Source organism: Leptosomus discolor, chromosome Z (genome assembly GCF_034619465.1).
Source record: "Leptosomus discolor isolate bLepDis1 chromosome Z, bLepDis1.hap2, whole genome shotgun sequence".
NCBI classification, from domain to species: Eukaryota; Metazoa; Chordata; class Aves; order Leptosomiformes; family Leptosomidae; genus Leptosomus; species Leptosomus discolor.
Genome location: NC_141419.1, coordinates 57,811,291 through 57,829,071, shown reverse-complemented (window position 1 = coordinate 57,829,071; position 17,781 = coordinate 57,811,291). Strand labels below are relative to the sequence as shown.

At 37.4% G+C, this 17,781-nt stretch overlaps 1 protein-coding gene across 1 annotated transcript in view; it reads left to right on the top strand.

Moving 5' to 3' along the window:
* CCDC171 (coiled-coil domain containing 171) overlaps positions 1–17,781 on the top strand; it is a 147,906-nt gene that overhangs the window by 19,881 nt on the left and 110,244 nt on the right. The window contains exons 6-8 of the mRNA XM_086480110.1: positions 4,636–4,728; positions 6,101–6,261; positions 13,958–14,096. Coding sequence (XP_086336236.1) covers positions 4,636–4,728; positions 6,101–6,261; positions 13,958–14,096 — 393 coding nt within the window. The remainder of the gene's footprint in view (positions 1–4,635; positions 4,729–6,100; positions 6,262–13,957; positions 14,097–17,781) is intronic.

Below are 17,781 nucleotides of genomic sequence, written 5' to 3'. Positions count from 1 at the left end.
TTCTAAGGCTGACATTGAAGGTTTCATAGTCATTTTTATTTGCTCTTTCTCAAAAGTCACAATTCTGTCTGTGCTATCATGGAAACAGATCCTGGATATCTTTGTTCTTTACATTAAGACAGAAATTGACTCAGTTTGATTATCTAAGGAAACCTTGGAGATTCCATGGGTTTGTGTGTGATATCTTACTTAAGATTTCTGCCTTCATGTATCTTGTTAGGTGCACGTGGAAGTAACGAGTGACTGAATCTTGTTGAATAACCAGTATTTTTGGTGTTGGGTGAGCAAACACTTTGTAACCACTGGAGAATCCACTTCTTGGATTCATCCTTGAGTTTGATCTCTGTGACTTTGTCCTGACAAGAAGCTTTCCAAACTAAACCAGAAAGTATTCCAATTTGACTCCCAGTTGAGAGACTGTGGTCTGGATGTCTGTGGCCTGCAGCCTTTCTCTATAACTTGTTTTCACACAGCTGTGTCTCTCCACACAGACATTGTGTGAAGTTTTCGGACACATATGGCTTAGGTTCAATAAGGATACTGATTCTCACCTTTTGTCTGATTCAAAGAAGTTTGCCTGGCTAACATGGTTCTGCTACCAGTGTCTTTCTGTTTGTCAGACAGGAACACGAAACTCCTCTCCTCATCCCAGTTCTCTTTTTGGAATTGTTAGTATGGTCTTACAGGTTAGACTCATCCCTGACATTTCTCACAGAGTACATAATGGATTGTTCTCACTGGTAGAGCATGCAGCTTCTCACTGTGAAGGGAAGTGCATATAAGTGTCAGTAGAGCCTGAACGCTTACTAGCAAAATAGACAAGATTTTCCATGTAATGTTTTTTGCAGCTGTGGTCTTCCCAAGTAAAACTTCAGACTCAGCTAGGAATCTAGGTGCAACTTCTATGGCTGATGTGCACTTAGATAAACAGCAATTCCAAGATTCTTTTCCTTAGAGCAGTTTAAGCAATTTTGAATTTCTTTGTATTTAATAACTGTATTGCTTGGCAACGCTTATGTGCTAATGGCTGGTTAGATATCTCTCATGAAGTTTTTGTTTTCTCACTAATTTGCTGGCATCTGACTTTGTTTAAATTTGCTAGATGTGTGGTGAACCATAAGCTTCAGCAATCAAATCAAAGAACCCAGGAAAAAGAATATTCATTGATCCACTAGCTGCAGACAGCATCTACGTGACTTCCTCAATTTACATGTGTAGTTTTTCTGTACGCTTCTATAAGCGTCTGAACGTCTTCTGGGTAAGACATCTGCTTATACTGGTAAGCCAAGATTAAGGTTTACCTGAGTAATCTTCTGAGACTTTTGAGGAGAACAGTTCACTCTTCATCTTTGGTTTCTAGCAATACAAGAAATTAGTGGCAGTTCCTGTCAGGTCCCTGACAGTGACTTGAATGAAAATACATTTTATTTCTCTCCCTAGGTCTTTGCTTTATGTGTCCAGGGAACTGATTTAAACAAGGTTTTAAAAAGTATCAGACTACTGGTACGAGGCAGAGCTTTAGAGAATCAAACTCTAGAAGAAGTTGAGCTTTAAAAGTAAGAAGAGGGTGTTAAGATTCCTAACCTTCTGAAGGAACCCCAGTTTTGAGCAAGTCAATTTTCTCATTCCTTTATATGGGGATATGATCTGTGAGATGATGCTTATCTGTCAAACAAATACTTCAGTTTCTAGTTTCTAATTCAGTTTTCCTATATGTGCTATCTTGAATCTCCTTGAATGCTTTCCGTTGGATATCTGTCAGGTACATTTGGCTCTTCTTTGGTCTGTGCCTAGGGTTCATATGTCTCTTGTTGTAGACATACTGTCCTGCTTGCAATTAGGAGCCTGTTTCTCACATTCCAGAGATCAGAAATGTCTGTAGCTGAATCACTAGCTTTCCCAGTGCTTATCTTTTTATAGGTGTTCTAATTCTATAAGTTAATTCTTCAGTGACTTGCAACAACTCAAGCAAATGAACCATCTGCACATATGTCTGTTTTTAAATGGAATTGCTCTTACTTCAGACATCAGGAGAGTGATATGTTGGCACTTCTCACAAGTGTCTGCTTGTTCCTGCCTCTCTTCTCTCAGTGTCCCAAGATTTTCTTAGGACTGAAGTTTCTATATTTCTGGGAGTTTGTGTTTCCTTTGGACCATGTCTCTTGTCCTTACGGTTAGTGTCCATCATGTTGGCTCAAGGAGACTCTACTTTTAAAGAACTATACCAAGAACTGATACCTGTATGCTCTGTTTTGGAGAATGTAATTGCTCCAATTTTTCATTCTTGCAGGTGCCCTCACTCAAGCTGTTATTCTTTCTGTTTTTATTTTTCTTCTTGGCATTGATGAAATTAAATAGTTTGAGGGGGCTCCATCTGAGAGGGTAAGTTAATCATTTTGGTAGTGTCTTCCATCTCATGTTTCAGCTGAAGGGAGGCTGAGATGAAGGCATAGTTCTACTTTGGACTGGTGCTCAGGAAATAAAGTAAGAATTGGAAGAGCTGAGCTTATGAATTAGTAAGTTAAGCCTAAAAACTTTACTTGCAGAATCACTTTTTTTTTTTTCCATTTCCATTTCAGTGTTTGCTATGAGAACAAGCAGTGGAACAAACCAGCCAAAGCAGAAAAGGATGTTTGCTCTTGAGGGTACGCAGTGAAATACTCTCAGTGAAGTTACTATTTCTTAGTTTTATTTTTTAAAAATTACTTTTCCCACTCTAGGTGTTGTGATAGGTACCTTCCTCAAGGTTTCTTTTGTTCTTCTCCTCAAACATAAAACAGAATTATTTTCAGGCTGACTTTTAAAATGTTATTAGAAAAGGAAGTAAATCCACATCACTTACATTTATTGTTCACTGAATACTTCTATTAGGCTGGCAGTATTCTTGTGTAAAACCGTCCTGTTGACAGATGTTGACCTGTTGGAAGATGCTAAGGAGTCCTTCCAAACTGAAGCAGGAGGTAGTTTGCTAATTCTTCATTAAGGTCGAAGGGGAATAGGAGATGATGTTTGGAAAGAATAATACTGTTCAGAGTCTGAATTAAGCTATTTTTGAGAATAATCTTAGTAGTATGGAAGTACAGTGGGACTGTTTGTGCAGGCTTTGTGAAATTTTTTTTTGAAGTGTGTTAAGCAGATAAAACTCCTGGGAGGAGGCAAAGTTTAAGCCTTTTGACAGACCTTATAGTGGAATAGGTTTGATAAGGTGTGTGCTGTTGCTTCTTTTCTCTTTAGTAGGCCTTCCATGGGCATCAGTTTCAAAAGTCTTTCCGCCTATGTGTGTCTGTGTGATTATAGAAACAAAGAGTTTATTGCCAAGAGCTTTTATTTTAATATCGGTTAATGTTTGTCTCTTCCTGGAATGTTCAGAATCAAGATGCAGTCTACGTACTTGCTACTTTGTTTTACTTTTCCAAAATCAATAACTTCAATTGTATTTATGTAACCTTAAATGTGCTTATGTTAAATGACTTTTTAATATTTATTCCTTTTTGTTGAGCTCCCTGATTTAACTCGAAGCCATGAGACTTTCTGGGATGAATTTTTATTTTCAATTCAGTTTATCAGTCCGAGTGAAAAGCTTTAGCAGATCTTTAGTTACTGGTTCTGGTAAAAATATTTTTCCAGATGAAATCCTGTGTCCAAGCCTTTATCTGGACAGACATATCTGGTGATTGCTTTTGTTTTTATTGTAGCTTGAAAGAAATTTTTTCAGCTTGGATCACTTAAAAAAAAAAAAAGAAAAGTTTAGTAAAAAAATAGGCTACTTCTTTTTATAGGCAATCCAGATTTCCAAGTCGATTCTTAGCATAGTCATTTGCGTTTTCTAAATGTTGCAGCAATGGGTAGGAAAGATGCAACAGTTTAATTCAGAGAATCCTATTTTGCTTGAACTACATGCATGTACAGGTGTTGTTCTGTATAATGAGGTGCAGTGACTGACTGAAGTAGTGAGGATATTTGTTAAGAGATCGTGAACATACTGATAATTGCTAGACAAAAACATAACAGAATAGTTACAGGTCAAGGATCTCAGCAGTAAAAAAAAAATACTGGGTTAGTGCTTTAAAACATTACAGAGTTTGCAGTTTTTTGTTGTAGGGAAACTGACTAGTCTAGAACAGCAAAGCAGTCTGTTCTGGGCACATTAATTGGAAATTAGGCAAACATATTTTTGAGGAATTCTGTATCTTCTCTGTGCTTCATCTGTCTTGCACTGAAATTGTAGATCTATTGATACCCTGTTCTATTTTGGAACATGCAGGGTGTCATTGCGTTGCTTCAGCCGACAAAGTTGGTGAAAAAGAAAATAGTAAGGGGATAGGCAGAATATTTAACTTGGTCTTTCTGCATTCTGACTCCAGCTGCAGTTTTCTTGATTGTAAAAAATACAGCAATAACATAATGCTACATAAATTTATTTAACTAAATAGAAAATAATAATATAATGTTCTAGATACACAAAAATTTATTTTTATATTTATTTCTTGGTATGAGTTCTGACAGTTCTAAAGTACAATTAATTCGGGTAGATCAGGCTGGTGTATGTAGTCCTAATACGCTGAATGAATAGAACAGTCTTTGTGTCATGTTTACCAAGTGCTGAACTTTAATTTCTTCAAAATGTGCTTTTAGGCAGCTACAGTGAGAATAAAGAAATTGGAAGAAAACGTTGAAGCAGAGAGAGCAGCACATTTGGAATCCAAATTCAATTCAGAGATTATACAGGTAAACTTTTAGTTAAATATTTTGTGGAATATTTTTGCAGTAAAACAGTTGATGAAGTTATAAAGATACAATCTTCCAAAAACGTTAAGACCAGTTACTTGCTTCAGTGAGAATGCTGAATAATTTTCTTAGAACGAGTGTCAAAATTGTGATAGCTGATATATAAAAAGAGTGAATAGAAAAATATCTGCTTTTCAGGGAGCATTAAAATTACTAGAATAAATAATAAAATAAAATAGAATGTCACATTTGTAAGTTTGAGATTTCCCACTTGCATTTAAACAGTGAGGGGAAAGGAAACATTTCACAATAGTTAAACACTGTACTACTGTTTAAATATCCTGCCCTGTATCTTTTGAATGGGCACTTAGTGCTATTTGGAGATACAGTGCATACATCCAGGTTTTCTAGGAGTGAGAGCTTAATCAATCCTGAAACTGCAGTTCCAAATATAATTATTCAGAGTACATGCTTCGGACAAAGTTATGATAGCTGCAGCTACCAGTAAAGATTGATTATGTGAAAAAATGTAATATATATATACCAGAATATTGAATCTTCGTAATTAAACTGTATCACACGGCGTTTGATCCAGTAAGGCAATTATGGTTTATTTTAAAAAGCAAGCAAGAAAAAGCTAGATGATAATTGTTTGGTAATCTCATACTCGTGAACAAGCACTTCACACTGGACTTTTGAAAAACTAAGAAAAAAAAAAAAAGAAATAGTTTCAGTGCCTTTTTTCTTATTTTCTGAGTAACAAAAGTAAGTACTGCCATTCTTCAGTCAGTTATTTTGTTATTGTCATGATCTTCTCTATGTACAGGCACTTAAATTTTTTAAAGTGATGATTAAACTAGTTGAAAGGAAAGATTTAGTTCTCTTAATTTATTCTCTACTTTTACAACATGCGAAGGAACTGAGACGGTAACATGCCTTAAAATTATAGGCTTATCTTTTATAGGTGGATGACTGGTAAGGTTTTCTTCCTTGTTCATATGCGTGAACAAGCTTCAAGTGTGCTTTGTGCTGAGCGGAAGTATGGCCTTTACTGTTAGTCCCACACTTTCATGAGTCTATATAAAAAATAGAATTCCTCTGGAAAACTTTAGTAATAACTGAAAAGGGAAAAATCCAGACGCCACCAAAGGAGAATAAGAGATGCTTTTGGTCAGCGTATCTATTTGTCTCCATTTTGAACTGTATGTATTCATACATTTTCTCATCTGTTCCATGCTTTCTATGTATGTGTACTACCATACAGAATTAACAGAATATAGTTACCTGTAAAGCAGAACAAAACATAGAGCAGCATTAAAGGTCATAATAGTTTTTCCTAACTTGCTTTAATTGCTTTCTTATCACTTGGTAGTTAAGAATTCGAGACCTTGAAGGAGCTTTACAGGTGGAAAAAGCCAGCCAAGCAGAAGCTCTTTCGGATTTAGAAATGATCAAGAAAGAGTTCAAAGAAGTAGAAAATGCATATGAGAGAGAAAAACATAATGCCCAAGAGAACTTGGAAAAACTCAATATGTAAGTTACCTTTTAAATTCATTGTAAAATGGCGGTAGGCAGCTTGAGTACCACTTACAGTTTACATTCTCTGTAGTTTTCAGTCACTAGAAAACCCAAGTGAAGGTTCAGAACCTGACATTCCATTAATAACAGGTCCATATCAGCAATGTTACGTGTTATGGATAGGTAGAGAAAATAATCTGTTACAGATTATTTGCCAAAGCAAAAACGTTGAAAACAATGGTTATGATAGGGTCCTGCCTCCAGTAGTGTTTAGGAGGAGTGTATGAAAACATTTGTGGCAGGTTAATGACAGGGTTTTTTTTTTCTGTATACATTTACATTGTGTTGAAAACATTAGTTTTCACTTTAGTGAGCTACATGAATCTTTGGCTTCTGTCTAGATGTTGTATATAAATTGTAGTGCATAATCTTCATTTTCAGCTTTTGAATAATTGTGGAAAGTGTTAACTTGGTAATAAAAAAAAATAGAAAAAGTGGTGAAGTGTGTGAGAGCAGACAAAATTACTTGGGATTCCTTTCCTGCTCAGTACTATCTGCTGTGTCTGTGGTAACAGACAGTTTTTAGAAGAATGGCTTTGTTATATTTCCCAGGCAGATACAGGATGCACAGTACTGAGTCTTCTTCCCTGGCTGAATCAAGTATATATTGGAGTGAGAAAGTGTCAGGAAGAAAAATGGTGTTGGAAGACAAGAGAACTGAGGAGTAGATGAACTAAAGGATAGCAGTAGGTGGAGTTTAGGGAAAGAGGAAGTTTAAGAAGACAAAGTGGGTGGTGCACAGTGGACATGTGGGAAGAGACTCAGACTAGTAGAATGGGTTGGAAGAAGACAGAGTTGGCATCTCTTTCACTCTAGGATTTTATGGGTCTGTACATGTAGGTATTTATGCTGACTTACTGATGCAAGCAATAGTGGAGAACAAAAGAAACTGGTTTTCCTAAAAGTAAGGAAGTTTGTAGGCCTGAGTCTTTCTATATGCATGGTTACAGAGACATATTTAGTAACACAGTTGAAACCTGTGCTGTATTATAAACACCTTTGAGCTCTTCCTTAGAATAAGGCCAAGAGAAGTCTGAGTGTAAGATTGTCCATTTAGCTAAACCAGAGTCATATTAAAAAATTAAAGCTTTTTTCCTCAAAGAAAAGGAAATAATTTTTATGTTAAAAATTTGTGAAAATGTCTGAAATACATTATGGCAGTAATTTAATGTGGTGCTTCAGAAAGACTGCAGTTTTCACAGCTGGGAAACTGAATAAGTGTATTTCAAGATGCTCTGTTGTCCTAAAATAACATCAGTTAATAAAACTGTAATCTTGGCCTGCCTGCTTGTTTTTGCTTTAAACATGAGTTCTATGGTGGCAACCTACATGGCACTAAACTAATACAAAGTTCTTTGCCTTTCCTGAAGTGGGAGAAGGCCTGTACCATTGGTTTGATATTTTAATTGATTTGTTTTGTTTTAAAAAACACAACTCCTTTGTGTTCAAACAGTGTTGTTTTGATGAATGGCTATTGAAACAGTAGCTTTATGTAACAAGGTACTTTGCACTGTATGAGTGTATGTAACTTCTGATTCTTGCAGAGAATATGGTTCTTTTTCTTCGTGTGCCCCCCCCCCCCCCCCCTTTCCTTCTGGTGGGTTTCTGTATTTGAGTGGTCCAGGAAACACAGAAAATTGATGTTGCAGATAAAATCTTTCTCTTCCCTTCAAACTTAAAAGTTTTCTTGAACTAGTGATCTTCCAGTGCTTGTTCTTGCACCATTTCTTCAATCCTTCTAAGGTCCAGCTTTGTATTTGAGGTTAGATCGGCCAAATTCACCATCCTTTAATGAAACACAGGGCTTTTTTATGTTTTTTTGGTTAACATGTGTTAAGTTGGAGTAGTTTCCAGTCTGGAAGAATGTCTCCTGTCTTGTCAACATGACTACCATAGCATGGCTTTCTGTAATCAGTTGGGGAGCTATTAGCCTTCCAAGAATCTTCAGATACCATTTGCTCCTTTGTTGTGAAAGTTTTGGGAATTTTTCTTCTGTCATGCAAGCTCAAAAATTACCCCTTGAATTGTGCAAGCAGCTCATGTCTGTCCTCATATCTGTTACTATGTCTCTTTCATTCTTAGAGAAAACAAGTGCGTCTGACCTGTAGCTTTTGCTTCTGAAGTTCAAGGTAATCGGATTAATGAACCACAGATACTGTCAAATTTAAGGGTGCAGTCAGTCTATCTGGGGAGTTAATAGACTTGTAGAAATTACATCTATGACTTGAAAGTACTTAAGTTTTGAAGTGGAGTTTTTTTTTAATCTTTATAGCTCTTCAGAAGATGAATGGGAGTCTGAACACATGGGTCGTGTCCAGCTTTGGTGTAGTCACAAATAACGGGTTAAAATTACAAAAGATTGCCTGTTCTGATTTTATTATTTGATGTGAAATAAATGTAGAGTCATGAATTCTGCATAAATCAATTTTAAAAATACAGTGATGTGTTTAAGTGCCATGCATGCACCAAAAATGTAAACCACACCGTGCGAACATACTAGGTCCTGAAAGGAGTGTTAATGCTTTATGCTGGGAATTATATATCAATAAAACGATTTGATTCTCAGGATTTCTAGTGTGTTTGGCATTTTAGTGTTTTTATTTGTCTGTCTTCAGTGGTTCTTTTTAACTTTCATCGCAACTGTTCTCTCAGGTACTCCTTTCTATTTTAGCAAATTCTTATTTTCATGTTGCTACAAGATGTTTTGTCTTAGATACGTGTGCTCAGTAATAATTTTCAGTACAAGATCGTCTCGTGAAGATTCCTTTTGGCCCCACAGAAAGTTCATAAGAGTTCCTCACCAACGTTTTTCAGAGTAATTTTTGTCGGTTGACTTCATCGTGCCAGACCCCAGTCCCCCAAAGTGGTATGCATGTGCTCTTAAGTTCCCTTAACAAACAGAATTTGTCAGAGCATTTAATTCTCTGAGTTAAATTAGTTTCTCAGATGAGCAAGGACCTTCTATCTCAAGAAGCAGTCTTAAGTGGAGTACTCCTTGCACTTGGAATAATGCTGTCCAGTTGTTAACTATGTGAAGCTCTGCTATCGCTTTAGGTGTTGAATGTGAGAACTCTTTCAACAACTCTGTATTTTTTCTAAACACTTAGAAATTGCAAATTGCACTCTGTTAAGTTAGTGACAGAGATGTGAGTCTGAGGCCTGAATGATTCTATTATTAGTATGAATATGTTCTGAGAAACAATTAGAAGCATTTAAATTAGCATTTTAGTTTAATTTAATTCTTTAATTAGAAGCATTTTTGATAGTAGCTTAAACATCTGTTTAGGAGTTTTCCAAACCATTAGGACTTCACAAGTTTTACCATGTTTATTAAATTAGTAATGTTAGTTAAAAATTGTGAAAATCCATAAGTGTAATTTTCCAACTAAGTCTTTGAGAGACTCTTAAAGATACTTTTCTGTATTAGATTATTCAGACCAGCATAAGGGTAATGGTCAAATACCGAATTACAGTGCTGCATTCAATAATGTTTTGTTCCTTGTGAGAATCTTTTATCTAGACATAGGAAGCTGTTTCTTTGAGAAGTGAAGGTTTTTGTGATTAGGGTCATTCTGGTCAATGAAAATCACATTTTGGAAAAATGGGAAGAACTCTTTAATAGCCCCACAATCCGCGCGGGGGGGGGGCAGTTGTTTTTTAGGAACTGTATTTCTTTGTCTAGAATTGCTGTAGGAAATGCCTGAATACATATATTTGTTACAGCTAAGACTAGGAAATACAGTTCTTACAGTTACAATACCAGTTGCATTAGGAACTTTGATATTAGTGCTTACAGAGAAGTAAGTACTTGTGTTACTAAAATGCACAAGAACCTTAAACACCTTCCCCTTTCTTTTCCTTTGAACTGGATAATTCTGTTCAACATTTCTTTCCCAGGAAGACAAATTTGCCCTATTCTGGGACTTTTTTGGTGCAAAAAAGAATTTGTGCCTGTTTAAAACATCTGTTCTCTCTGTTAATTTGTATCAGAATAAACTTTGTCTAATATCCAAAGAGTACTTTTCACAACTTGCAATCATCTGTTGGTTTAGGCAGTTGCTCCTAGCAGCTTCTGACAACTGAGATTTTTGAAAACAAATTCTGTGATTTCAGAGAACCTTTTTGTGAAAGCTAACACAGTTAAACAGTTGATGGTTTTGTTATAGAGCTTGAAGAAACAAAAACAGCCTATCCTTACAATTTTGTTAGTCCAGACCCCTAAATTTCCAGAGGTCCATAAAGATAGGTAGTGAAGGTCAAGCTTTGTCTTGGATGGATGTCGATATTCTCAGTTCCCTTGAGGTAATTACATGGGATGAGCATGTACTGCCTCATCTGTTTCCTGTGCCTTTTTTATTCTTTGAAGCATACAAGTATCAGTAACATTGGTGAATATCAGTGATTGCTTTCACTAGATGCCTTCAGAGAGAATACAAGAGCCTTTGATCTACTTACCTTTGAAGGTTGTGGTCCTTGGACTCCAGACAATGTCAGGAGCTTGGCTTTTTCTTTCAAGCTGTGATTTGACATCCTAACATATTTTCCGTTTTTCTGGAGGAGTCCCACGAGTTTGTCTTTAAGTCTTAGTCTCTGGAAAGTCTTGGAGACTTTCATTTGTTGTGCTAGAACACTTGTGTGTCTTTTTAGCTGGACTTGATGTAGGATAGGTTGTACCAAACTTGGAAGCTATACAAAGCTGTAAGAATTTATTTTCTTGGATAAAGATGGTTGTAATAATTGAAGCCAAGCAAAGAAGCTTTACTGGGTTGTATAATTTATTAATTAGCTCTGAACCTAGTAGCACTATGTAAATTGAAAGCGACATGGGATTTGGGTCTCTGTGTGAATTTACTTTCCTTGAAGAGTGAAGCATGACATAGAATAAATTTGAACTGCTTTTGCTGTGTTTCTGAAAGCTGTGGGAGCAGAAGCTACTTTGGGGGACTGAAAGTCCTTTCTCTAAGAATAAGAGGTAACCATCTAGAGCTAAAAAAAATAATGAGCGAGGCTGACACAGAAGCACATAGGTATTTGGAGGACTGATAAAGCAGTCCTTCAGCTAAAAAGATATAGATTGATCTATAAGAAATTAGTCGAAGTCAGGAAGTGACAATATTGATTCAAAAGTTTCGAAGTTGGAAGAACTTTGAGCCCTTTGTGATACTTTAATTTCTAGTGAGACAGAAATGATAGGTGAAGAGACAAAGAAATGAGGGATACCTCGGTGTTCTTACTGTGAAGAGTTACATCAAAGAATAGTTCTGGTTGAAAGGGATTGCAGGCGATTTATAGTCCAACCTTCTACTCAGACTAGGATCAGCTATGAGATCAGCTTGCTCAGGGCTTCATCCAGTCAGGTCTTGAAAACTTCCAAGAATGCAGATGGCACAACCTCTCTGGGAACCTGTTGCGCTGTTTGACTAGCATTAAGGTTTAAAATGTTTCTCCTTGTCCAAATCTCTTTGGATTTGTTTTGTGACTGTTCTCTCTTGTCTTCTAGCCATACATTGTTGTGAAGTGACTGCATTTTCTTGACAACTTCCTTTTAGATACCGGGGGGCCTGTTGTACACCCTGAGATTATCTCTTCTCCAGCCTAAACATACCAAGTTCCCTCAGTTCCTGTATGTACTTCAGCCCCTCACCATGTGGTGACCCTACCCTGAACTCACTCCAACTTTTTTCTTGTGTTAGGGGAGATAAGTGCTTGAAACTGGTCATTATCCCAAATGTGTTGTGATGAGTGCCAAATAAAAGGTGATTAATCACTTCCCTTGATCTTCTGGGTAGTACATCCCAGGATGCTGTTAGCTATCTCTGCTTGTATGCCATGCTGGCTTGTTTGTGGCTAGCTTACTGTCTACCAAGATTACCAGGTCCTTTTTAAGCATAGCTGCTCCCTAGCTGGTTACCAGCCATATTACTTCAGGGAGATCTTGCTTCCTAAATTCAGATCTTCTCAGAAGTCATTGTTGAATCTAAGAAGGTTCATACTGGCCTCCCTGTGTAGGTTCTAGGGAGTGGCAGGCCTTCTCTTCATTGTACCACTTGTGCTGTGTCATGACCTACATCCTGCCCCCCCCCAGTTCACCGTTATCTGCAAACTTGGTGAGATTACACTCTTGGCCTAATACAGGTGATGGATAAAGATGTTAAACTGATGCTAATACAGAGTTCTACAGTATTCCACTTGTTACCTGCCACTACCATCAGAGCGTTATCATCAAACCATTTTTGTCAGTCCTGTAGTTCACATAACTAGACTGGTATGTGATAAGTGTGAGACAGCGCCAAAAGCCTTGCTAAAGTTGTATTTAATCTACTTGCACTCCTTTTGTGTACAGATCTGGTAATTTTATAATGGGGTATAACTGGGTTGGCCAGATACGATTTAGCCTTGGTAAATCCTCACTAACTGTTTCCAATCACCTTTTTCTTTCATGAGGCCAGAAATTTGTTTTAAGAGGACTTGCTTCATGACCTTCCTGGGACTGAAATGAAGCTAACTGGTCTGTAGTTTCTTGGTTTGTACTTTTGCCCTTTTCCGAATATAGGTGTGACATTTGTCTTTGTCCATTTGCAGGGACTTCCCCCAATCTCTGTGACATTTCAGAGATGATAATGAGCAGCCTCATGGTGACATTGGCCAGCTTTGTCTGAACCTTTGAGTGTAGGTGAGCTGGCCTCTTCACTTTCTATGGCTTGAGTTCTTACAAGTAATCCTGGACCAAATCCTCACCTACTGCTAGCAGTTGTTCTTGTCTTTGAGCCCTTTTACTGGTAATAGAGGCTTGGAAGACCTTGTCAGGGAAGACTGAGTCAAAAAAAGGCATTGAGTGTGGTGACCTTCTCTGTGTCCACTGTTGATAAATAACCTGATCTGTGTAGAAGCAGGTCCGTGTTTTCTTTCCTGCCTTAATGTAGTGGTAAAATCTCTTCTTGTTGTCTTTGTCATCCTTTGCAAACATCAGTTCTAGGTGAGCTTTTGACTTTCCTGACACCATACCTACACACTGAGGCAATCTTTCTAAATTCTTTCTTTGATTCCTGTCTCTACTTCTGTCTCCTGTATGCTGTTGTTTGGCCTTGTAGCTTTCTCATGAGTTGCCTGTTTAGCCATGCCAGGCTCCTTAGGTATCTGTTTTCCTGAGTACCAGGAGGACTGATACAGTGCAAGAATTATTTGAAATTTTGGGAACGGTCTGCTGGTGGAAAAATTTGAAGTCGTGCCATTCTGGGTAGGATATAGTCAGGTATGTGGAAGCTCTAAGAGCAAGCTTTGTGCTTGAAATTGGGGTTGATTATGCAAGACACGGTGACATGGTCTTTCTGAAGAGAGCTACTGTGTTAATTGAAATACGACAAATTCTGTTTATTATATGTAATTTGGAGGCCGTATCTAGATCACCAAATTAAGTTATGACTATAAGGCTAACACAAGCATCAGTAACTAAAAAAGAACATAACTACTTCTTGAAAAGCGTTTCTTAGAAGGGATATATAACTTTCTTCAGTTAAAAAACCCGCAACTTCAGAAACTATATAATGTGCTAGAATGTTATGTGCCATATCCGTTGGTTATCTTTAGAACTATGTAGTATACTTGACAATAGTATTTTTGGTAAAAATGTTCTAATGCTGAAACTTTCCAGATTAGAAAGAGAATGTTTCTCCACAAACAAGCAAATGAATGAGAAGATTGAGGAGAAGATGATGGTAATTAAAGACCTCTCTCTGAGACTAGGGAATAGTGAAAAAACCTGCAGAGAATTACAGGAGGACCTTGCAATGGTAAGACAAAATGCCTGTGGCACTCATTGTTTAGGGTTTTTTAAACATACTGTGAATATAATCCGCATTTGCTGTGCTGAGCTGGAATAACTCTGCAATTGTGTTACTCTGTGTCTTGGTTTGAAAGACAGGTGTCTGCAGAGGAAGGCAGGAGCCTCCCTTGAAATGGAAAGTGCAACCCCCTTCCCTCCAAATTATTATAATTTTGAAATTAAGGGGCCTTCAGGCAAAGATATGGGGAATAGGAATAACAGTTCTTTACATATATATATATATATATATATAACACAAGGCAAGGAAAAAAACAAACAACCCACTGGTTTACACTGACAGAGTCAGAAATACAACCTGACACCCTGTTAGGGTGGCAGTAGCAGTCCGATCAGATGCTGGCTGCAGTCCTCCTGAAGCGATGGATGTAGTTCTGCTGAAGCAGCGATCAGGTAAAAGAGTCTGGTCTTCCTCCGAAGGTCCAGTGGTCGGCAGGTAGCTCTTGTCCTCTGGAACTCCAGTGGGGGGAAAAACTCCTCTGGGAATCCAGTGGAAGAAGGCTGCTAGGGTGTTCGAGATCTCAGTTTTTATTTGGCATGGGCTGTTTGGCTCCTTGCCCCCGGGCGGAGCATCTCACAATGGGATGGGGAGTCGTGAGGCAGTTCCTTGATGGGCCATTAACAGGAGATAGCCCAGGAGGGAGTTATCGATGGGTCAGGCGATCAGGCATTGTTGTGCCCAGTAACAGGAGATAGTCCAGAGGGGGGAGGCAGGGAGCACCGCCCCACCTGGTCTCAACAGCTCCTGAAGATGGTAATAGAACACTTTTTTTTCTTTTTGGCACATTTTACACTGTAACCTAGGACACTCTGATTTTACTTATGTTACTTTGTCTTGTAAAACACGAGTAAATACAGTTAGTATACTGTAGAAGCTAATTCAAAGATGTACTTTAAGTGATCCACTATGTATTCCACTGAAGAGTTATCTGCAGAAAGCACTTATTTTAAAAGTGTGGTTATGAGTAAACTTGTGTTTGTATTCGTAGTGAAGAAGGCAATTTGTAGACATGGATTATGATTCCTTCTGGAGAATGTTCTATCTTTATACCCGAGCTTCTTTCTTATCCAAGCCTTATTAGCTACCATTGTAGGCTTGTTTATTTCTATCTTATGTAACATTTTGTTTTTAGGGCAAGCACTTGACTGTAAAAATTGCTTGAAAATTGCATGTTTGAAGGTGACAAAGCAGAGGGATTTTTTTGTTTTGTTTTGGTGTGGATTTGGCATGTTGGATGTATTTACTGGATTATTTTCTGAAATCTTTCTCCTTTTATGTGACCAATTGGGGCCTTCCCAGTGTCTTTACCCACCTCAACTTTCAATAACAATTTTTCCATCCTGTTGCATAGTAGCAGGGACAAAGGAAAGATCTTAGGTTATCTAGAAAACCTTCTCTTCCGTTGTGTGGTGGAATTTGCAGTATTTCTATACTTAGCTGATGTAACCTTTTTTTTTTTTTTATACTGACTTGCAAATTTCTCCTTTCTCTCTCTTGGAGCTGTGAGTATGGAAGGTAAATGTGTTCTGTTCCCTGCTCCTGACAAGCATTGTGCTAATCAGTGAGCTGGAGCAGAGACCTGCATCAGAGGATCTTCAGACTTGTTGGTCTCTTCTGTTCAGTTGATTGAGTTATTCCATATGTTGTCTTAGAGTTACCTACTTCTCAGACAGATTGGTAACTAATAAGTTGAAGAAAAATCAAATTAAATCCCTTCTTCGTTTTGGGAGAAGCACAGCTTCTTCCATGCAGGCATTAATATATTAGACGGCGGTTGCTGGCATAGTTCACCTGAACCTTTTCAGGCACAAAAGGAATACGAAGACAAAAGCAAATGTCTCCCATAATTAGTCAGTAATGATTGCTATTTATTAATATAAAATACAATTCCAAGCTAAAAAATTTCTACTAAGAACCTTGAGCGCTTGCTAGCTATTGCTGTGATAAGAGTTTTTCTTTTTTGTTTTCCTTAGTAAAATGTGTATTATACCTGACCAGAGTTCAGGACAACACTCTGTTCCTGATCAAGGTTTCTAGTAATGGCAACAGTATTAAGTGATGTGCTCAAACTGAACATTGCCTTACTGAAAGGTAAAAACCAGAATAGATTGTGTCAGTTGAAAGAACTGTCTTACTCATAAGCGCCCGTTGTTTTAACTGTTTTACTGGAAGGATTTCAAACCACCAGACTGTCTTGAACAGGCAATAAAAATACTCATTTTCTAAGGAGTTGTATTAGTGGTCCCCTGTGGGATTAAATTTTTATCACATTGGATGGCTTTGTATTTTTCCTGAAGACTTTTGTATTTGTGTGGAAAGCAGGAGTGCCTGTGTGTGGTCTTATTTATTCAGTCTGGACAGCTTTTTGTTATTTTTCTTCACAAAATGAAGAAGTGGAGGACTAGCAGAAACTAAGTATAGTATAGTTACTTTCTTGTATTTTATACTATTGTTAGGCCTCCTGAATATGTCCTTTCCACTTCAGTCTGATAGTCTTATGTTGGTTTCTCACTGTGCTGCTAAAATACAGGTTGATGCTTTTGTTTGTAAAATATTTGGGAAATATAACTAAACCAGTGAAAGCTGTTTGTTTTTAGAGAAGCAGATTTATGCAGGGACAAAATACATTCTTTGGAAACTTTATATAAAAATAACTTTGACAATTAACTTTTTTTTTTGTGGCTCGGTTGAATGTATAGTAAAGTAGTTATTCTGCTTTTAATTTTAAATATCAGCATGTGGCAGAAGTTTGCCAGAAACTTGCACGGATCAAATGTGATAGGATCTGTTGGTATCAAACAAAACTGCTTATGAATGTTCAGCAGGCTCTGAAGATTGCCATTATGTTTTTCTGAGGAAATTGGTCTCAAGCTTGTCATTATTTCCAGCTAGGGTTTTTAGAAATTTTTAGCTTGAAGAATAGGAGTTTGGAAGAATGGCCAGTGTGATTCAGAACTTGTTTTGAAGTGAAACAGCCCCAGCTGTATTCCCATGGAAAGAATAAAAGGATTCTTCAATAGTTTTGAAAGTTACTCAGGATATTTACATTTCTGGCACCTAGTAGTGGATGATCTTTAAATCTTAGTATCGGACAAGCAGGAGATGTTGAACCTTTATTTTATGAGAAATGTATATTGAAATTTGGGGAACTTGCCAGTTCACCAGAATGCATATTAGGAAATTGAAGTCCTTAAAAGTGGTGTATTGTAGCATAAATTCTTTTAGTTTGAAAGAACTGTGTATTCATTTCCTCCCCTTTGTATAGATACTATCAGGAGTAGCATAATTGGTGTATAAGTAGTGAAACAGATGACAGCTAGAGCCTGCCTTTTTCCATGTGGCGTATAAACCTTTCACTTAAGCCATGCATGCAGTTATGTGCTGTATACATCTCAGCTGTCTGTAATAGCCTTGTAGGTTATCATAAGCTGAAAGTCAGAACCAGAGGTGTTTGAGAATCTAGTTCCTGGATGTAGGCATTAACCATTGTTCTTTAACAGAAGGGTGTTAAACATTGACTGCACAGACAATGAAACACTCTGAAGATTAAGATTCTGTTCTACAAATTCTATTGGAACCTGGTACTCAATGGCAAAAATGTAAATTCATCTAGATGAGTTACTGTGAACAGAGC